Genomic DNA, 21,695 nt, shown 5'->3' with positions numbered 1-21,695 from the left:
GCTCCCTTCTCTGAACATGGATGACTTTAGAGGAACACCCCATGGAAGGTGAGTGGAGCCCCCTTTATCATTAGGGTAATTCATATTTCCCCATGGGGTCCATTTGAAGGGGTGTCATTGGCCATGCAACAGCTCCGGCCTGCTCACATTTGCGGGGTGCCCGGGGGAAGGAAGTCTGGACTCTTCTCATTGGACTGCCTCTTCCTGGGCCTCTTTGCTCATTGACTGGGGAGGCTGCTGAGCAGAGCACAGGTCCTCCTCCTTACCCCATGCTGCTCCCAGCCTTCTGCCTTTCAGTGAAGGGAAGAGATGACAAGGGGGGTGTGAAGGAACATAGCTGGTACTGTTGGACGCACTTGTGAGTGAGTAGGTAGACACGGTTTTGCCCAGTTTAGGAAGTGTTATGGTGGCCATGTAAAGAGAGTCGGGGGTGACAGGGTTGGTTGCTGGCCTGTAGCCTGTGCTGCAGAGAGTCCATGCTGCTGCAGGTCAGTGGGAGTGTGGTCGAGTATACAGGCAGGGTGGGATCTGTCCCATGGCTGGGGGGGGTATGAGCAGGGCCAGCTCTTCTACTCTGCTAAAGCTGCCCATGGCTTGAGGAAGAGATCAGCTTCTTCGTTCAGTCCAGTCCATGGCAAAGGTGGCAGTTCTCGGATCTCTGTCCATTCTCTCTCTCTCTCTCTCTCTCTCTCTCTCTCTCTCTCTCTCTCTCTCTCTCGTCATTGTCTTTGCCCCTCTTTCTCCAGGGCTCTGTCTGTGGACCTCTCTCTGTCCCTGTCCTTCCCCAGCTGCTCTGGGTTCTGTCGTCCTTAGAAACTTTCTATCTTTGCTTTCCCCTCTGTTTCTTCTCCTTCTTTGGGGGGGACTAAGGAAGGTTGAGGATAGATAGGGTGGTCTACACTTGGAGGCTGGATTATGGTCGATCTTACAGGTCATCACAGTGAAGCTGGATAAATGATTATGAGGGAAGGCTATATCCTGTCCCACAGTCCCCTGTCCCGGGAAGGTAGTGGGTAGGATGCACTCTGAGACCCCTGGGCCTGGCCCTTCTGGGAAGAGCACAGAGACTCCAAGGATGTGTGAGTGCTGGGAAGGACAGGCAGTGAGGGCTACAGGTCTGGGATTAAGTGGAACCCGTTTTCCTTGTGGTATCCTCAGCTTACCTCGTCTGTTCTTCTCTTCGGGTCTCCTCGGGTGCCCTAGTGTCTGTATCTGTGTCTGTATCTGTGTTTGTGTATGCACATCTTCACTTGGCTTGGCTGTCTGTGTGGGTGTGCTGGGCACCGACCTATTGTTTTGTCCATGGAGTGGCGTGTGTCCATGTGTCTCTGGAGGAGCCATCAGAGCTTTGTGTGTTCGCATCTGTGTTTGCATCTCTGTGTGTTACTGTTTACCCAGTATGCATGTGAGAGAGAAGGAGAGAGAAGGAGAGAGCCTGTACATCTGGGTGGACACAGCCTTCTGAGGGCTGGAGATAAGATTTAGTGACTTTAACTTGCTCTAGATGTCTCCTCTGGAACAAAGGGAGAGATGGATGGAGGGAGAGAGAAAAGACAGTGGAGAGGAGAGGCTTGGGAGGAGGAGGGAGCACAGAGACAGGGAGAGGAGCAAGTGGTGGGATTAAAAAAAGCTGGGGGGAGATGGGGGAGAGAGAGGGAGAGGGAGAGGGAGAGGGAGAGAGAGAGAGAGAGAGAGAGAGAGAGAGAGAGAGAGAGAGAGAGAGAGAGAGAGAGAGAGAGAGAGAGGAGAGAGAGGAGAGAAAGGAGAGAAAGGAGAGGAGCTTAGCAGGGAAGGCCTGGCTGAGAGGGAAGGGCAGAGGCTGCAGAGAAGGAACTTGAAGCAGGGAGAGGAAAGAAAGGCGTGAGAAGATCAAGGGAAGGTCAGCTTTGGAGACAAGGGAATGAGCTCTGTGTGAGGTGTCCTGGTAACCTGCTGGTATGGATGTGGGCCTGAATATCATCAATAGTGCAGGGTGTATATGGTGTGTGTGCGCATGCACCTGTACACAGGTAGGAATGTGATCCTTCTGTGTGTCCCTGTGCATGTCTGTCTGTGTCTCTTAATTTTGCCGTCTTTTTCTTTCCATGGCTGTTGTCCTGGGGTCTGGGTACAAGTCAGGGGTGAGACTGCAAGTGAGGACACAGGCTCAGCTGGACCTCCCTGAGGTCCCTCTTCAGATCTCTCAGAGGTCCTCTGTGCCTCCCCTTCTCTGTCCCTTCATGCTGGGATGCTAGGCCTAAGGCTTGGCTTCCTCCAGGAACCCAGGTATCCTGCCATGCAGTGCCCTGAGCGCCTCCACTCTTTCCTTAATCTCTTCCGAGCAAGGAGAGGAGACCCAGATTAGCCAAACAGAATCCCCGAGGGAGGGCCTTTGGCATTGACATCCGTCACTGCCAGCCTGTAGGAGGAGTGGAAGGAGGGGCAGGATGCCACAGGTAGTCATGGGGGAGAGAGCACCCAAGGGGCACTGGGGCCAGGGTACAAACAGCAAGCTATAATTGGGATGGGAGAGGAGACAGGTTGTAGGGAGGGATGCCTCTGTCATCCGGTCATCTGAGGATGAGCCAGGAGTAGACAGGAAAGGAATGGGTCTCCCCTCACCAAGATGGCTGGTGCTGTCACGCCTGAGGGAGCTGAGCAGCTGGTTGCCTTGGTGACAGAGGGAGAGTGCCGCATGCTAATGAGGCTGGCAGAGAGCTGGGCAGCGGAAGGGTCTTGAGGGTAGCTGTGTGGCTTCCCCCAGCAGGAGTCAGGCCTAAGGGACTGTAGGTGCTGGTGGCGGCAGAGGACAAAAAACTGAATCCATGGGCCCTCGAATACTGGACTGAGGGCAACAGAAGCCCGGATTTCTAAGAGTAGAGCCTCAGGGCAAGGCTGCTGCTGACAGGCAGAGTGGGAGGAGGGTTCAGGGCCTGGGGCCTGAGGTTTAGAAGAGGGGGGTGCTGGAATTTTGTAGGCTAAGCGTGAGTGGCAGGGTAGGGACTATTTGAAGCAAGGAGTATAAAGACAGCCAAAAAGCTGGAGACCCTCCCAGTGCTTTGAATAAACCCTGTGTCCTGAGAACTGTGTTGTCCTGATGCTGCCCCAGTTTCTGTGGCCTCCTCCCTCAAGCTAGCCTCCGACCTAGAGGTGAGATAAAGGAAGACACCACCAATGGAGATGGAGAGGAAGCTGCTGGGAGCCACATGGCTCTGTTTTCCCCAGGGCTCAAGCCCTTCCCAGCCTCCTTGGCTCCTGGGCACTGGCTACCCTGGTCCTCTCTGTGTCCCAGAGATACTTGCAGCTCTTTGATCTCCACACTGGCTTCAGTTTCCGTCCCAAGGTCTTAGCATCTCATGCCACAGGAGCTGGGATGATTTACTGACAGCAGACTCTTCCTCCCCAGCTCTCTTTGCCAGACTCCTCGGCAGGGAGGTAGGGCTGTGGTCGGGCAGGGAGCAGGGGCTGGGTAGGGCTAGTTGGTCATCTCAGGGATCCAGGAGAATCAGTTCTGGTGCTGGTCTGGTGCTGTCAGTCTCTCTGGGGCCTGGTGTGGCTCATTCTGGAGTGACTCAGGTTGAAGAAGGTTAGGGTTACCAGGGCTTGCTCACTGGGCTTAATTGTCCTCAGCAAGGGCCTGGCCAGGGAAAGGGGACCCGTAGCGTCATTTAGGCAGGAAGGGTTTGGATCTTTCCGAGGGCTTGGCCTCCTGCCCAGGGGTCTTGGCTGTCCAAAGGCACAGTTTCTAGATTCCCAGATTCTGAAAGAATCACACCATCTTTTGCTCCAGGGTTTGCAGATGACTTCTTCCAGCTTCCCTAGTTGCCCAGAAACAAGTAGGTTTTCTTTTGGAACCTGCTCTCTCCATGCGTGGCTGGAATGGGCAGCTGGAAGAGTTAGGGCTGTAGAGGAGGCTTTTCTAAGTCCCAGTCTGGAGGTTTCCTTTAAGGCCCAGGTTTCTATATTACCCACTTTCCCCCAAGGTTATGCAGACCCCTGGTGTGTGTGCACGTGCACATGTGTGTGCATGTGTGTGTGCGTGTGTACATGTGTGTGTACGTGTTATGGCTGGCGTCCCTTTGCCCACTCAATCCCACTCTAACGGGACACTCTCTCTCTCCAGGTGGCTCTGATTTTTGTGTTGTGTTTTATTTTCTCCTCCATCCGAATTGTTTTTTTCTCGTTGACCGTTTTTTTTTTTTCTCCACCTTCTGGAAGAAAAAAAAAAAAGAAAAGAAAAAAAGAAAAAAGGAAAAAGGAAAAGGGAAAGGCCGCACCACACCATGCTGCTTCCCTTTCCTTTTCCTTTTCTCTTTTTTTTTCCGGCAAGAAGAAAAAAAAATAAGAAACCAAAAAATTCTCTCCCCCCACCCTCCTCCCTGCAGCAATGCCCGCCCACCCGCCTCCTCTGGCTCACACCTCTCCCCCACCCTCTGACACCCCTTCCTCTCCCTCTACCCTCTGTTTCTGCATCGGGCCCCTTCCCTCAGCTGCTGGGCTGGAGGCTCTCCCCCGATGTCTGTCACAAGTTAACAGGGTTTTAAATTGTGGCAGCAGCAACTTTCCCTCCCTTCTCTCTGGCGGATTTCATGACTCGTGTTTCTTTGTTTCTTTCCTCTTCTCTTTCTTTCTTTTCTTCTTTTCTTTCTTTCTCTTCTTCCCCTTTCCAAGGTCCGGCTCACCTGACGTTAAACAGCGAAGGTATGGTTTGAAGTTTTGGTTTCGTTTGGATTGGACTGGATTGCCCCAGACTGTGCCTGGCTTTTCTGTCCCCCCCCCCCCCCCGCCCCTTCTCCTTCACCCCTCCTGCCTTCCTCCCCTTCCCTTTCCCTTGGCCATTTCTTTATTTGTATGGGGGTGCCTGGCAGGGGTGGGGCTGGCCTTCTCCGTCCCCTTGCCCCTCCCCACGGGTCCACCGTCCACCCTCACGTCACCTTGGTTTCTGATGTCAGATGTCCACTCTCCTGCCGTTGTCTCCAGTCTCCTTGCATTTGTTTTCTCTCCATCTTCCTCGTGGTACATCTTGCTTTCTCTTTCTCATGCCGGTGTTTGATTTGCATCCACTTCATTCTGCTCACTCTCTTCTCTATGGATGCGAGGAAAAAAGAGAAGGGCCTTCCTGGGTTGCAGACAGGGTTTGAGACAGCACATTCCTCTCCCCTGGCTGCTGTGGAAGATACCCCAGTTAATCCTTGTCCCTAGAATGGGCTGGAAAGGGAAGCTATGGGGCTGGAGGTGTAGGGTCCTCCCTCCCCACAATTCCTCGCTCTCTGCCTTCCCTCCATTATCTTTTGAGTCTCTTATCGCTATCTGACAGTTGACCTTATACCAGAGAGACAAATGACTGGCTATTGTGATTTCAGAACCTCACCAGGAGGCCTGACAGCCCCACCAGGTGGCACGATAGCCCTACTAAGTGGCTAGACTGTAATTTGTCCTTTAGCTTGCACCTACCCTTGGCTAAGTCCCTCCCACCAGTCAAAACCCCAGTCTTGGGGCCCGAGTCATAGCTAAGTAGTGGATTGTTGTCTTTGCATACTCGAGGCTCTGGGATCTAATCTCAGTATTGCAAGGGTAGAGGATACCTGGCATTAACCAACCTGGAGGGGAACCCAGGAGTTGTGACTGGTCCCCTCCAGCTGTGACCCCCCTGCCATCCCTGTATCCACCTCTATTAGCACCCTACCTGCCGTACCTGCCCAAGAGACAGGCTTGTGTATTTAACCGAGAGATGGTGGGACCACGTCTAGGCTGCAACAGAGTTTTGCCAAGATATGAAATTTGGGATGGATTTAGGTCTGATGAATAAGGGCCTGGAATTTGTGGAGGCGTGGGAAATTATGGCCAGAGGGAAGCAGGAGGAAGCCCATACAGGAAGTTAGAGAAGGGTCCTGGCTGACCCCCTCACATCCTTCTTTCCTCTAAGGCCTTGGTTGGGGGAGGGCTGGCTGTGGCTCACCTCATACACTGAGGATGTTTGCTTGAAGGGTCCCAGAGATGCCTCCCCTCACCTGCAAGCTTCTGCAGCTCAGATGTTTGTTTAGTTTTAGTTCTGGGGGCTGGGGACTGGAGTTGGAGGAAGAGCCCAGAAAGAAACTTCCCCTTTTATTCCTGAATTCTCCTCATCCTGTGGATCTAGCGGTAGGGCTGGTTGCCTGGGAGTTCAGTGGTAAGGGTGGGTTAAGCTCAAGCCAGCGTGGAGCCCAGACATGGCAACCTGTGCCTCTGGGGGTGCTGGAGCTGGGCCCTGTGTGGTGAGCCAGGGAATGGGGCTGAGAACTGATGTCTGAGGAAGATTTGTTTGTATATCCCCCCGAGGCCCGCCTAGCCGGGACATCCTTGGATGAGCACAGCCCTTCTTCAAGTGGAAGGACAGACCTGGGAAGCCCCAGAGTTTAAGTGGAGGCCATCAGAGCTCCCACTGCAGTGACCGAAGCAGTGACAGGTGGCCCATTAGAGGACAGTCCCTGAACAGGAGGATTTTGTACCTGGATTGAAGTATAACACAGGTGTAAGCCAGACAGAAGCAGGTTGACAAGATTATTCTCTAACCAGCAGGAGATGTGAGCAGAGCCCAGGGAGGGAGGAGCCTGAGCCCCAGGGATGTGGCAGTGGTCCCACAGGATGATGGGGAAGCTTGGGTGCAGGTGCTCAGGACCTTGGTCTCCAGGACTGCCCTTCTCCCCCGATTTGGTCTCTTCACCCTAGACTGACTCATTCCTCACCTGCAGCTGGTGGCCTTTGGATTGTCACATGGTTCCTTCTCAAGAGACCCTGAAAGCCAGGGAATCCCCAGAGAAGCTCTCCTCCCTTGCCCATGCCTGCAAGCAGCACCTTTGTCCTGGATAGGGCCTTCTGTCACCTCAAGAGACTGGGATGGGACTGGCTGCAAAGCCCCTGTGCCTGACTCCCCAATTCTGCTTCTCCAGTAGGGTCCTTACTGTTCTCCGAGGGGGGGGCCGGGAGAGGAGGAGCCGGCGATGTGCACCAGCCGACAAAAGGTTAGTGATCCCACGGTCCCCAGATAGCCCAGCCCTTGCCCTGCTGTAGGCTGACTGCATTCTAGAGGCAGAGGAGTCTTCACAGGTGCATGGCATCCCCCTATGACTTGCCTCCAGGCCTGCAGTAGGTCTGCTTTCCACTGCCATTCCCAGGGGCACTGGTCCATGCCCTACTGTGAAGGACCACAACCTCCATCTCGTCCCCAGAGCTTAGCTGTCCTGATGTCCTTCCAGAACACAGATGCCTCTTTCTATGGCAGCGGTCAGGCCCATCTCTAGAAAGGGTTGCTGTGGTGGAGTGACAGGTGACAGGGTACCATCCTATTCCAAGAGCCTGCTAGGTGCCTTGCCTGGGGGAAACTACTAGCATCTGTGATCTCTGTGTGTCACCTAGATTGTCCCAGTGAACCACGATGACATTTAGTGTCAGGCATCATTGCTTTGGTAGGTGGGGAAACTGTCAAAGCCCCAGAGGCCAGCACAAGGCCCCGTAGTGTCTTAGGACACTGGGAGTCCAGCTCACTTGTTAGGCCAGAGGCAACCTCTCTCAGGGCTCTTTGCTGAGAAAAGTACAGGCCACCCTGACAACTCTCAAAGCTCTGTATCCAAGCCACATGATGTCACGTCCACCCTCCGGCTAGTGCCCTACTGTCCCAAGACCTGCTCCAGCTCCTCACTGTCTCTTAGAGCCAGGTCGTGAGAAAAGCAGCCATTCTGTCTTTGTGGTCTATCTCCCTGAACTCCTGGGCCAGCCTGGACACTCCTGGGTGCCCCTTTTTCTGCATCCCTTTGGGATCAGTTATACCACATCTTGCCTCTCTCTGCTGCCCGTTCTCGTCCTGAGCTCCCCGAGGACAGGATTTTCATTGTCTCTCCGTGTTCTGCACAGCTCTTGACATATATGTAGGCATGAGCTCAGCACATTTAATTAATTAATTACTAATTTTGATAGGGTCTCACTGTGTAGTTTTGGCTGTCCTGGAACTCACTGTGTAGACTGGGTTGCCTTTGAACTCACAGAAATACATCAGCCTCTGCGTTCTGGGTGTTGGGATTAGGGGTGTGCACCACCACATGTGGCTCACAATTATTTAAAATGAGTGAGTGATCACTGTTCCCAGCGTCTTCCTGACTGTGGTCCAGGTAAGAGCACAGAACTGCAGGCTTTGTTCAGAGAGTTAATTTATTTATTCACCGATGGAGGGGCGAGCATGCGCGCCTTCACATCCAGGGGCAGAGACACTTACGGCTGGATTATGGGCTGTCCTGTTCATAGTCTCTAGATTCCTGCAGCGCCCCGGGAGGTAGACTGACTGGAGGAGAAGAGAGGAGAGAGCTGGGCTTAGCGCTCTGTAGCCTGGCCGAGGCCATAGAACTGGTTGGTAGAGCCAGCTCCAGCACCCAGGGCTTCTCTCTCACATTACATATCCTCCCCCCGAGGGAGCTGTACAAGATGTCCTAGGCCGTTCCTAGGTAGTAAGTGCCAAATGAGCAGAACACACAGCTGTAGCTCCCCAGAGCCAGGAGGGTCAGAGCAGCTGGAGAGCTTCCCAGAGGAGGCCTTGGAGCTGGTCTGCAAAGGGGGCAGCTGTTGCCTCCCTTTCACGGCACCTAGAAACCCTCTCAGTCCTTGGCCACATTCAGCTTTGTTGGGCACACTTGTGAGGCCACAGATTCCCTGATGGAGAAGCAAACAAGTGCTGGCAGTGACTCCCTTCCTACACTAGGAGCTCTTAAGAGTTGTGGCTTCTCACGTGCTGATGGGAGTTGTAGTTCCTGACCGTGGCCTGGCCACTGTGGCTGATGGAGGAAAGCGCCCCCTGCCTGGCGCTTCAGGATTTGAGCATCTCAGATCCAGCTAGGGCTCCAAGGAGCTCCCAGGGCCACATCACATTACACTGCACATTCTGATCCCTGGAGTAACAGTCTCCATGAGGGTCCGCCTTTGCTTCTCTCTCTCTCTCTCTCTCTCTTCTCTCTTCTCTCTTCTCTCTTCTCCTCTCTCCTCTCTCCTCTCTCCTCTCTTCTCCTCTTTCCTCTCTTCTCTCTCTCTCCCCTCATCTTCAATTTTCTTGCTACCATTGCCCGCCTGCCTACCATCCCTCTTCCCTCTTCTTCAATGAGTTCAGGCTCCCCCAGACCTTAGAAATCTCTTTCCCTTTCTAGGTCAGGAGGACTGAGGTCCAGTCAGCTCAGGCTTTGCGGCATAGCTGGCTTTTCCTCCTCCCCTGGGTCCACCTGAGGAGTCCAGGAACGGCCTCATTTCTGTTCTGCGCCTTGGCAGCCACAGTCCAGCCTCAGCCCTGCCTCTCCCTTTTTGTTTTTTTTTTCCCTGACTTCTTTTGTTTGGTCCCAATCACTTTTTCAGGTGGCTGCCTTATTTTCCTCTCCTTCTGTCTGTGTCTCAGCAATGTTATTTGCTTTGACTGCAGTGAAGGTGAGGGAGTGGGAGGGGAGGTCTGACCTCTGGGCGGGTTTAACAGTATGGGTGGTGAAGCCAAGGTCAAATGCATTCCCGTTTCTGGTCCTTGAGCCCCCTGGCTCTGTCAGTGTCTGAACAGCAGGCCTGGTTGCTATGGAAACAATAAAGCCCCAGAAAGCCTTGGCTTCAGTTCCCCAGAGGTCCCTGTCCCCTTTCTATGCTGGCTGGCTCTCCTCCTTACCTGTCCCCTCAGGGTTCCCTCCTGTTCTTTATCAATAGGGTTCCATGTGACCGCTCTTTCCCTTACAGCCGGTCTCCATTTCTCTCCTGTCCCACTGAGGGTCCATCTTTGTCCCCTTCTACACTGAGCTCCTCACATCACCATAAAATATGTCCTTGTCTCTGCTGGTCACCTCACCTTCACTTAGGGTCCCCCGCACAGAGGGAGGGATTCAGATGGTCCCAATGTGGCCCTGCCCTGCCCCCTCAGCTTGCTGCCCTGTGGTCTCAGGACACAAGGCCTTGCCAGCTGCAGTGAGGGCTATGCCAGGCACTGGGGCAGCAGCTGGTGCCTTGGCATCCGGATGCAGTGGGGCAGTGTGGGCAGCCTGCCTGGAGGGAGAGAGCCAGGCTTGTGTGCTGGAGAAGGAGAGTTCTGCAGAATCTGCAATGAGATCCCCGTGCTTGCCCGTGGGTCTGTTCCTAGGGGAGGACAGGAGTCTCACAGTGGTCCTCTGTGCCCATCTCTCAGTGCCTACCCTTCCTTCCCCGGACCTTGAGAACATCTCCCGAGGAGCTCAGAGAGTTCGGTCTCTGCCTGAAGACCCTTACGACACAGTCCTGTTTGCCCCTTGCCCGTCTAGGGAGGCTGCAGGGTCGGTATTTACTTCGAGCGGACAGAAGTCACTGTCTGGGTGCAGGCCACCGGTCTCTGTGGTTTGGAATCTGGTTTTCTGCCTGGGCTTGTGCTCTGGTGTGTGAAATTGAGAGGCTGGACCCCAACTCTATTTTTAGTCATGGTCATTTGTCATCCACTTGTAGACCCCCAATCTTTATGGCCCTTCCATGAGTTGTGGCTTCCCCACTAAAGACTGCCAGTAAAAATGGAACTTGAACTGGTTGCTGTGTCCATGCGCACACGTGCATAAACACATACGCTCACACATGTACACAGAGGTCATGTACACCCACGAGCATGCACACACGAGAGCCAGGCCCTCCCCTGCCGCTCACCGGGCAGTGTGAGCTGTCTCAGGTTAGAGGAGGAAGTTGGGAGATGAGGGAGAGCTGGCATGGTGAGTTCCCAGGTGAATGTGGCAGAGAGGCTGTCACCTGGGGCATGTCCCTGTCATTTGCAGTGCCTCCCTCCCCACATGCCTTAGCCCTGTCCCTCTGCACTCCATGGCTTTCCAGTCTTCTCATCTGTGCAGGGCTGGACAGCAGACTCCCTGGTTTTACCACTTACGGGAAGGCCTGAGAGGACCCCTGTCCCTGGGTACTGAGGACAGCTGTTACCAAAGAGGAGGCGAGAGGAGGGGTGGGCAGCTCAGGAGACACTTGGTGCTGCAGTCCTAGAGAGGCATCCCAGGGAGAAGCCTGGCAGAGCCTCTTGTTTCTCCCTCACATGCCTTTGTTCCGGGGTGGCAGAGGTTGAGAGGATTGGTAGGGAGGAGACGGCGAAGCCTGTGGCTTTGTCTGGCCCTGTGGCAGCTTAATTGTCAGCTGTCAGTGTGAGAGCCACTTAGCAGCCTCCTGCTTTGGAAATGGACCTGGGGGAAGTTGACTTTTGGTAGCAAAGGCAGCAGGGTCCAGGATGACAGCATGTAGGAGGGGAAGAGGGCCTAAGTTTAGAGTTGGGACCACAGGACTCCAGTGTCCAGGACCCATGCTTGGGTCGCTGGAGGTGAACGGGGAGGCTCTGGCATACCCCACCCACTCAGCCTTCTCCCGTTTTCCCAAACCATGGCGTCCAGGCAAGGAGGAATTTGTGGCAACCTTCAAGGGCAATGAGTTCTTCTGCTACGACCTGTCCCACAACCCGATCCAGAGCAGCACTGACGAGATCACACTGGCCTTCCGCACCCTGCAGCGCAACGGGCTGATGCTGCACACGGGGAAGTCGGCTGACTACGTCAACCTGTCCCTCAAGTCTGGGGCTGTCTGGCTGGTCATCAACCTAGGCTCAGGTGCCTTCGAGGCCCTCGTGGAACCCGTCAATGGCAAGTTCAACGACAACGCCTGGCACGACGTCCGGGTTACCCGAAACCTGCGCCAGGTAGGGGGAGCAGGGAGAAGGCCAGGGGTCAGCTTCGTCTGGGGCAGGACATACATGGAGGACAGAGGCATGTCTTGGGTTGGGGTGGGAGAGAGCAGGGCTGGGCAGTGAGGTGTGATTGGGGCAGTACAACCTGAGGTGTGAACTCAGCTATGTGACAGGCTTCTGAGATCTTATCAACCAGGGGTTGAGCTAGGAGGAGACTCCAGAGCTGCCCCTGGGCAGAAGCCTGAGACCAGGAGTAGGGTTGCGTTGACTATGGAGGGAGCAGCTAGGGTTTTGATGTCCAGTACCCAGGGATCAGGCAATGGGCAGGAGGCTGCTGCAGAGTTGAGAGGAGGAAGCTGGAGCCTGAACGAGGACCCAGTGTGCTGTGGGGTGTGGAGGGGTCCCGTAGGGTGGGCAGCAGCACACTGCGGAAAACAGAGATACAAGTATGGCCTTCTCTCCATGGGGCTTTTCCAGGGCAGAGGCAGGGACGCATGGAGAGGGACTGGAGGTAGCGAGTGGGTGAGGGAGTCAGAACCCAGGAGTACCTGGTCCTGCGTCTCCGGGAGTACTTGCTTATCTTCTTTTTTGACAAAGCCAGGCTTTCCTTGATGTCCATGTTCACTTTCTGCTGGCCAGGCCAGCCTGCATGGGCGGCTCAAGAGGGTTTTGGGGGTCAGCTCCTGCATATAGGATGGCACGCTTCTCTACATTGTCCCCTGAACTTTCAGGCGATGCGTATGTCTTATTAGGAGTGGCCTTCTTCACCAGGCCACTCAGGGCCCATCCATGGCCATCACTGCAGAACTCTCTTAGATGGGAGCCTGCGGATAGTTTCATCCAAGGAAGTCCCCGTGTCTAATCACACTGATCTTTCGCTCTTCAGTAGCAGGTGAGGCCCCTGTGCAGTCCCTGGGGACTCTTGTCTCCCCTTCTCCACAGTGACCCACTTACTTGAAGGGTGCATGGGGGCCCCGTTCTCCATTCTCTTGGGTCTCCAGTCTTGTAGTCAGCAGGCAGCAAGCTTCATCTTTCCACTGCTAAATGTAACCAAGAAAACCAAGCAGTTCTGCCTGTGGAGGCGCTATCAGAGGGCTTGGCGGCTTGCCTCTTGCTTGTGGATTGTCTTTGGACTTCCTGTCTCTAACTATTGCCATTTCCTCCCCTCTTCTCCGTTCTCCCCCTGGAAGCCCCTCAGTGGGTCTCAGAGATTCTGGCTGACCTTCTGTCCCTCTCCCCTGCTCTCCTTTACCATCACCTGGGGGCGATCTAATGGAGATTTCCCTTGCTGACACCATGGAGAGACTAATTGCTCTGTTCCTTCCTTCCGGAAGCCTGCAGCAGCCAGTTGCGGGTCTGTGCCCATGCACTCTTCTTAGTGCTCCCCCTTCCTGTGCTCTGCAGAGTCACTCCTCCTCCATGCAGCTCCCCACACCCATGTCCTGTCACCCCATTCCCCAGTCTGAGCGCCTTTTGAGTATTATCCCCATTAGAGCCTTTGAGTGTGCTCAGTGCCTCTGTGATATATTCAGGTGTCAAACACATTTGGGGGGTAATTCAGGCAAGCTCCTTTTGGTGCCTTTTGCTCCCCCACCTTTTCTTTTTACTGTCCCTAGGACTAGAGCTGTCAGCTGCTGCATCTTCTGCAAGTCACCGCAAGCCCACAGTCTTCATCCACATGCCATTTGGCCAAAAATTAGGGTGAGCCATACTGGATACAGAGTGAAGGACATGCTCCCTGCCCTGGAATTTCTTGAGACAGGATGGAATTGTTCCAAATGAGCAGAACCGGGACTGGGGAGATGGCTCAGTGGGAAAAAACTACTGGTCACCCAAGTGTGAGGGTCAGTCAGAGTTCAGCTCCCCAGAACCCTTGTAAAAACAGGGCACACGCCTTTAATCCCAGCACTCGGGAGGCAGAGGCAGGCGGATTTCTGAGTTTGAGGCCAGCCTGGTCTACAAAGTGAGTTCCAGGACAGCCAGGGCTACACAGAGAAACCCTGTCTCGAAAAACCAAACCAAACCAAACCAAACCAAACCAAACCAACCCCCCCAAAAAAACAGGGAAGTCATGGTAGCTACCTGTAAGCCCAGCCCTTGGGAGGTAGACCCAGGGGATCCCGTGGGCAGTCTGACTAGCTAGAATATCCAGAATTGTCAAGCGCTGGGCTTAGTGAGAAACTTTATTCAACAGAGGGGAGAGTGGCTAAGGAAGCATCTAGTACCATCCAGCGACACCTTCAAGACTCCACGAGTTCACACGTGAATCGTGTACACTCATGCCCGCATATGTGACTATGCATGCATACATACACGTGCAATCATACCACAGACATGCAAGCATAAATGAAGACATAAGTGAACAAATTAAAAAATGATTAGAATAAGGCCACACACCTGCCCAGTGTACCCCAGAAGCAACTATGGGAACTGGGAAGATTTCCCAGAGGAAGGAAGGAAAGGTCTGGGGTGATGCTGAGCCACCCTCACGGATGCAGTGACACATGACGTCAGGACATGGAGTAGAGTGGCTCGTGTTCATCTCTTTCTGGGACATGTAGAGCCATGGGTGCAAGTTGATAATAGATGGAAATTCTTTTCTCCTGGATCGTTCTATAGGATGGCTCAGAGTACGGGCAGATCATGTGGACCCAAAGGCAGGGAGGATGGGCCACAGAGGACGTCTGCTTAAGGATCTTGATGGAGAGCCCTCTTTCTCCAAAGGGCTTCTGAGGAATTTCTTTCGCTCCAGAACCCAGTCTGTACCCATGGGCAAGAGATGCCTGAAGCACATTTGGGGAATTCTCTGCTTAGCCCTAAGGCCCTGCTCTGCAGCTGCTGCCCTCGCCCAGGGCCTCGTCAACGCCAAGCCCTTTATCTGTGTTTTCTGAGACTTTCAAGAGAAACATCTTTGTTCCTGTTGCTCCAGCAGTATCTCGTCATCACCCCTTCACACTGTGCCAATGTCTGGAACTCTTTTGGATTGTCTTAACTCAAGGAGTGCTACTGGTGTTTAGTAGGCAGAGGCCAGGAATGAGTAGTCACTCTAGCCTGTAATACTGCTGCCCCACAGCAGGAACCATCTGACCTCACATAGCAGAGGTGCCTCTAGGAAGGGTGTAGACAGCCCAGATGACATCCCAGGATTTGAAGAATCCTGCTCTATTCACACCAGTGATAGAGGGTGAGGTGGCTTTCAACAATGCTCAGCCTCCCCAGAGAACTCAGTGTCAGTAGGGAGTAGGTCAGGGATGTGATGTAAGAAATGACATCAGGATGGGGGTGTGTGGTGCAGTGACAGATACTGATCTCACATGCACAAGGCCCTGGCTTCCATCCTTAATACAGTGTGGGGGAGCAAAGGAAGCAGAAATGACATGAAGATGGCCAGAATCCAGAGTTCTACAGGTCCCTTATTTTCCTGTGTGACTCGAGTGGCTGGGGAGGTGGCTTTCTGGAGTGACCTGCTTCCGTTAATTATGGAGTGGGCAGAAGGCTGGCTCCAAAAGCTCCTGGTTTAGATGATCACCCCTGGAACACAGAATTGGGACCAGAGGAATCTTTAGTGACACAACATGTCCTTGAGGCTGTTTTGATAGGTAGTCCTCTTAGGGGACAACGGATTACCCCTGAGGGTTTCTTGAAGTCTAGTTTTTAATCCTAGACTCACTCCATTTTCATACCGCCATATACTTCCAACCACCACATAAGAATACGCAAATCCATTTATCTTTAGCCAACACCAATATGAAAGACAAACTGGCTACCAAAACATCACCTGGTGTTTCTCTTGCTCAGCTCAGATGGTGCCTTTTCTCAGTACAGACACTTTCAGATTTTCTCCTGGGTCCCAAGAGTGGAGTTCAGCACGGACCAGTTCCCCATGGGATAGAGTCTCTAATAATAGGATGACCCTGGATAGACTCCTGAAGGATGGAGTCTCCGAGGCTGCAGTCATCAAAGATGAAGTCCTCAGATAGAATCCCTGTAGGATGGAGTTCTCAAAGATGAAGTCTTCAAGGATGGAGCCCTGAAAAATGGAATCTTCCAGTTCTCAAGGATATTACTTCAAGGATGGAGTCTTCAAAGATGGAGTCCTCAAGAATGGGATCTCCCAAGATAGAATCCTCAAGGATGGAAATTCTAGGATGCACTAATGATGCAGACTTCAAGGATGCAGTCCTGAAGGATGTGGCCCTCAAGGATGCAGTCCTGAGGGATGCAGTCCTGAAGGATGTGGCTCTCAAGGATGCAGTCCTGAAGGATGGGGTCCTCTGGGATGCAGTGCTCCATGGGTGGAATCTTCAGGATTAAGTCCCCTATGTACTGAGTGAAGCACCCACTCAATGATAGAGTCCCCAACACATTTGGAGTTCCTATTCTCTTGCCTCCTGTCCCTCATAGCACACAGCCTGTCTTAGATCCTGGATTTGCAACTTTCCAGACCTGACTACACTGCCTGTGTTCTTCCTGTGGGGAGCTTTCCACAGCTCTCGCAAACAGGCCACCCATTTTCTCTGTTGGCCAAGTCTAAGATTTGAGTCAGATAGGTGTTAGGCAAGTTATGCAGCCCCCGAGCTTCAGTTCCCCATAGGCCAAGTGGGAAGGAACGGCTGATGACTAACTGAGTGTAGTGGATTTATAGACACTCACTGCCTGGCACGATGTGGGTGCTGAAGGGCTCCTGCTGCCATGATCATTAGCTTGCTTCTTCTTCTTCTTCTGAGTTCTTCAACTGAAATGGCTCAAGCTCCCCCGGTCCATCCCAAAGCCAGCTCTCGTCTTTCCTGTGTCGAGTCCATGAAAACTTGTATTGGGTCCTCTCACATCTTACCTGTGTGCTAATATTTGTGACTATTTATCTCTACATCCAGGTTGTAAGCAAATTGAAGGTTTAATATGAGCAACTATTGAGCCTATTAGTTGTTCTTCTAAGTCTCCCCCTGGTTCATCTGGTTTCCTTCAGGAAGCGTTTCCCTCTTTAAGGACGGTATGAGGCTAGAGTCCGGAGCCTTGCACAGGCTAGACAGGTGCTCTATCACAGGGTTAAACACCCAGCCTATCCATTTGATCTCCTCCTTAAACCCAATTGAACAGATTTTGGAAGTGAGGACTCATGACCGACATAGGCAGATCAACTACTTCATGTGAGTGCTGTCACTGGGTATTGTGGTACACCCCTGCAATTCTCCAAGTCTGGAGGCTGAGGCAGAAGGATTGCCATAAGTTGGAGACCAGCCTGGGCTCTGTATGGAGACTCTGTTTCAAACAAAAACAATGCCTGAATACCTCCTGTCTTCCTGAAAGAGCTCAGATCTGCCCCACAAGAGTAGCATATCTTGTGCTGCCTCTGTTCAGTGCTGTCCTGTCAGTGTGTCTCTCAAACTGCGCTGGAATGTAGCTTCATGTTCAAGGGTCTCATTTATGACCTAGTGCGTGGTGTGTGTGTGTGTGTGTGTGTGTGTGTGTGTGTGTGAGAGAGAGAGAGAGAGAGAGAGAGACAGAGACAGAGACACAGAGAGAGAGACAGAGAGAGACAGAGCCAGAGAGCCAGAGACAGAGGGTCTTATGTAGCTTTGGCTGGCCTTGAACTTGTTATATAACTCAGGCTGGCCTCAAACTCACAGAGATCCACCTGCTTCAGTCTCCTAAATGCTGGGATCAAAGGCCTGCACCCCCACACTTGGCTTTACCGAATTTTTATAAAATTCTGTGAATGGGAGCCATGACCTCCAGTTTTCTGATGAGAAAAATAAGACCTAGAAGACAAGCCTGTCTGGGTGGGAGTTAGGAGGCCTCGGAACTTGAAATCTGAATCAAAGCCACTTCATTTCTTTGCTTCTGCAGGTGTTTGGGACTTGTTATCCATGCAGAATGCACAGAGGCTGTAGTCTGGGCTTCTGATAGTCCTGGACAGTCTCAAGTCTCACGACCATGTGAACGTTCTGAGCCTCTTGACTCAAGGAGCAAGCCCTTTCCTTCATTCCATGCTGAGCTTGTGCAGGCTCACAGGCTGTCCTCAGCGCAGACTTTTGCACGGAGTCTGCAGCCCTCCTCTTTAGGGGGCTGGAATGCACTCAGAGGTCAAGGTAGAGATGGGGTGTAGTTTTCTCCAAAGCTGTTTAACCACAGCAAGTCCTCTTGCTTTAATGACTCACTTCCCTCTGGCTGGGACGCCCTCCTCATTCCTGGCATCTCCATGCCTGGGCTCTAGAAGTGGATGAAACATTAGGGTTTACTTGCTAGATTGAAACACTAGTTCTCTAATCTGGGCCTTTCTGTGTGGGCCACTGTACCTCAGGAAGAGCCTCTAATGAAAGCTCCATTCTAGTCTTTAACTGTGGGTACCCACTGCCATCAGGGTCTGCATTTTCCACTCCTAGGTGGAGAGGGCTCTGTTCTCATCTGTCCCAACCCTGCACTTTCTTGGGAGAGTCTGGATCTCTTGACAAATTAGTAGGAGGCCTGGGATTTGAACTCACATCTTCTCTCTCTCTGTCCTGGCTTTAACCTACTGTTCTGTCCAGCAACACTGGAACTTCCTGTATGCATGCTGCTCTCTACTCCTATGTTATTTTCTATAACAAGTCAGAACAGTTCTTGGATTTTTACCTGTAGTGTCCTTACCCCAACCTTGTTCAGCTGCTGCGATGGCATCAGACAACGCAACTCTTTGGGTACCATCAGTTTGGCTGCCCTCTCTTTGGGGTTCCATCAGTTTGGCTGCCCTGAGGTTGATCGTTGATTGTTCTGACTAGCTGACCTCTTCATTTCATGACAGTCCTGCTGGCTGTCAGTACAAATCCTCACGTCATGTGACAGGCTACCACCTTGCTCCAATCGTTGTACATGGGGCTAGACTCTTCTCTTGCTATGTAAACTGCTTCCCATACCTAAGAATTAATATTGGCTACTCAGCACTTCTAGCATCTAAGTATTGAATTCTGTTATTTTTAATTATATGAGTCCCTTGTTAATCGTCTTAATCAATTACTCCTGTGGCCACTGGTTACAAGAACTCTTTTAGCTAACAGTTCCCTAGAATACCACTCCCCTAATCACAGTCTCAAGTCTGCTGCTTAGTATTTAATGGGCACCAGGCCGCTCCATCTTTGGAGATGGGATTCTGAAGGTGGATATTGTCTTTGGCAGTGGGGAGGAGAATGGAGGAGAAATACCTAGAGGTGTGCTCTTAGAGATGGCGTAGAAGAATTGTGGCTTATAGTTCAGAGACGATAAGGGGACACTGAGGTCCCAGGGCTTCTCTGTGCCTTTTTTCTGTGGGTTGACGGGGAGTGGATTTCTGGCTCTAGTTGTGAGAAGTGGAGGTTCAGGGGTCTATGGGTGTCCATGGAAGGAGCCTGGTTCCTGGGAGACCATTGCCTGTTCCAGGGTCTTACAGGAGACTCAGCTACTCACTGGCAAATAAGAGAGCAGGGAGGGTGTCTGGAGAGAGGGGGTTAATAGGGCCTCTGGACAAGCCAAAGCAGGTGGACAGGGGGAGTCAGCTAGGGGTGGGGCATGGGAGGAGGTGGGGAGGGAGGAGGGTTTGGGATGGTGTGATCATGAGCCCTCTGCAGCCTGTGGAAGGCTAGCTTCCCTGCTCCAACCTCACTGTGATGGTGACTCATTCTTCAGTTCTCAAGGAAAAAAAAAACAATGGAAGGGGGAGCCCCTCTCCCCCAATGATCCCTGGGTCAGTTTGCCCATTCTTCGTCCCCAGGAAAAGCAGATACCCATGTCCCCTTCCATGCTGTCTTTGGACTCCAAATAAAATGGCCTCCTCTCCTTGCCAGTCCTGCAATTAGGGGCATTGCCCACTCTTCTCTTAACCTGCCAGCCAGCTGGCCTGTCACCAACCGGTTAACCCATTAACCCCACATGTCCACTGGTCAGCCAGTTGGCCAGCACCATTTCATTCCTCAGCCAGTTCTCTGGAAAGCCATCTGGGTGACCAGTCAGCCAACAAAGCCATCCATCCACTCCCGAGTCAGAGGCCCACCCCTCCTCAACCCCATGCTCCCCCTCCCTCCCTTAACTCCCTAACACCTCAGCTGTAGGACCTACTAATCCTGCATACTGGGTCTGCTTCTTAACCCTGCCTCCCCTCCCCCATTCTGTTGGAAACCCCCTCCCCCCGTTGCCAACTCTGTGTGTGTTACTAACACGCTTATAACCCAGGGGACCAAGGGATGGGCAGGGCCAGGTGGGGCCAGGTATGAGTGAAAAACCGAACTAACTTTCTGTCTCATCTGCGGAATGTTGGCCATCTTTAAGTCTCCGCTTTCTTGGTCCAGTTTTTTTTTTCTGTTGTTGTTGTTGTTTTCTTCTTACTAACCAAGGTCTCTAACTGTTCCCCTTCTCTGCAGATGCCCTTCGGGAGGGGATGAGGGGGACGAGGAATCCAGAGGAGGGGCTGGGGAGGTTTTTGGAGAAGAGGGGTTTAATTTTGTGTGTGTGCGTTCTTCATTATGATTTTTCTTTGAACACCCTGTGGCGGGAGGGTTTGAACAAGCTGTATCTCCTCCCTCCGTGAGTTTCACAGTTGGTCATTTTATTTTTCTTTTTGTTCTTTTCTTTTGTCATCCTTGTTTCTTTTCTTTCTTTTTTTCTTTCTTTCTTTTTTTTTGACACCCCTTCCCTCCCCCTCTCCGGTGAAGCACGCAGGGATTGGACACGCTATGGTAAACAAACTGCATTATCTGGTAGATATCACTCTAATTGTCTTACCGTTTGGTTTGCCGTGGGTTTTTTAACTGTTCGATTCTCCCACTTTTGTTTCTCTCCTCACTTGGTTTTTGCTCCCCAACTGCTCTTGTTTTCTTTTTTTTTCTTTTTCTTTTCTTTTCTTTTCTTTTGTTCCAGGCAATCTTTAAATTTTACTTCTTCCTTTTTAGTTTCCCTCCTTACTTTTCTTTCCTTTTTTTTTTCTTTCTTTCTTTCCTTTTTTTTTTAAATCCAAACTCAAATCCAAAAGAGAAATGGAAACCCAGGCTCTGCCCTGAGCTCCTGCGTCCTGGCAGTTCCTGGCCTGAGACCTGGGGCAGGCAGGCCCCACGCATCAGCTCCGGCTAGATCAGCCCCGTGCTGGACCAGCCCCATGCTGGACTATTTTCTATTACTTTTTTCTGTTCTCCTCCCAGCTTCTTAGTTTTTAGTTTTAGTTTTTGTTTTTGTTTTGTTTTGTTTTTGTTTTTCTCTTTGATTTGGTTTCTTTCTTGGTCTCCTGAAAATCCATGGAAAACACCATCCCATGACACGCAATGCTACGCTCTGTCAGCTCCAGACAGGGGCCCCTCGGGTTGGGAAGAGGGCTGGGGCTGCCATCTCCAGTGACGGCCAGCTGGGCATGTTCCTCAACGGGGTAGGGGGATGGCCTTGAGACCTCCTTCAGTTTACCAGTTCACACCAGTTTTGGGGCTGTCCTGTGCTGGCTGTCGCCCCCTTCTTCCCAACCTTGAGGATTCCCAGATCTGTCTCCCTCACATTCTGCATGGCATGAGTGGTCTTTTTCCCCCACCAGGGATAGCGTCCAGTCCCCCCACCGCTCAGCTGCTCTGACTAACACTGTGTTCCACACTGTCTTCCTCCCCCTTCAGCCCCATCCCTGTCTGTCCCCTGCTTCTCCTGCATGGCCTCTGACAGGGCTTGGCTTCCTTCCCTGTTGAAGGCCGGAGAAGAGGAGGCTCAGCAGGGATAGTGGGGCAGCTCTCCTCGTCCTTGCCAAGCTCTTGTGTTTGGGTTGGGCTCGCTCCTGGTGAATGCTGTTGTGGGTGTCAGTGTAAAGGCAGCTGGTGTGTGTTGGTGTGTGGGTGTGACTGTGTGTAAATGTTGGTGTGATATTTAGGGGTGTTAGTGGGAAGCCATGCTGTGTTTTTGGGAGACTGCTGATTCTCTGCATGTTTAAGTGCTGGTGGGAATGGGGGCCGCAAGCTTGGATGGGTTCTGGGACCTGGTAAGGATTCTGCATGGAGGCGGGCTGCTGGGGCTGGCTCTTCAGTGCAGGTGCAATGCCTGACAGGGAGAGGGC

General features: G+C 52.4%; 1 protein-coding gene across 19 annotated transcripts in view; it reads left to right on the top strand.

Moving 5' to 3' along the window:
* Positions 1-21,695, top strand: part of Nrxn2 (neurexin 2) — a 116,738-nt gene that overhangs the window by 25,218 nt on the left and 69,825 nt on the right. For 10 of the 19 annotated variants that reach the window (XM_085834066.1, XM_085834062.1, XM_085834071.1 and 7 more), the window contains exons 3-7: positions 31-48; positions 4,651-4,680; positions 6,909-6,980; positions 11,376-11,677; positions 20,326-20,349. In XM_085834066.1, the coding sequence (XP_085690192.1) occupies positions 31-48; positions 4,651-4,680; positions 6,909-6,980; positions 11,376-11,677; positions 20,326-20,349 (446 nt within the window). The remainder of the gene's footprint in view (positions 1-30; positions 49-4,650; positions 4,681-6,908; positions 6,981-11,375; positions 11,678-20,325; positions 20,350-21,695) is intronic. The other 9 variants (XM_085834074.1, XM_021151516.3, XM_085834060.1 and 6 more) reach the window with 5 other exon arrangements.

Source organism: Mus caroli, unplaced genomic scaffold (genome assembly GCF_978045245.1).
Source record: "Mus caroli unplaced genomic scaffold, Mus_caroli_1 scaffold_20, whole genome shotgun sequence".
Classification (NCBI taxonomy): Eukaryota; Metazoa; Chordata; class Mammalia; order Rodentia; family Muridae; genus Mus; species Mus caroli.
Note: the sequence above shows the minus strand (reverse complement) of the source record. Positions and strands in the feature narration are given on the sequence as shown.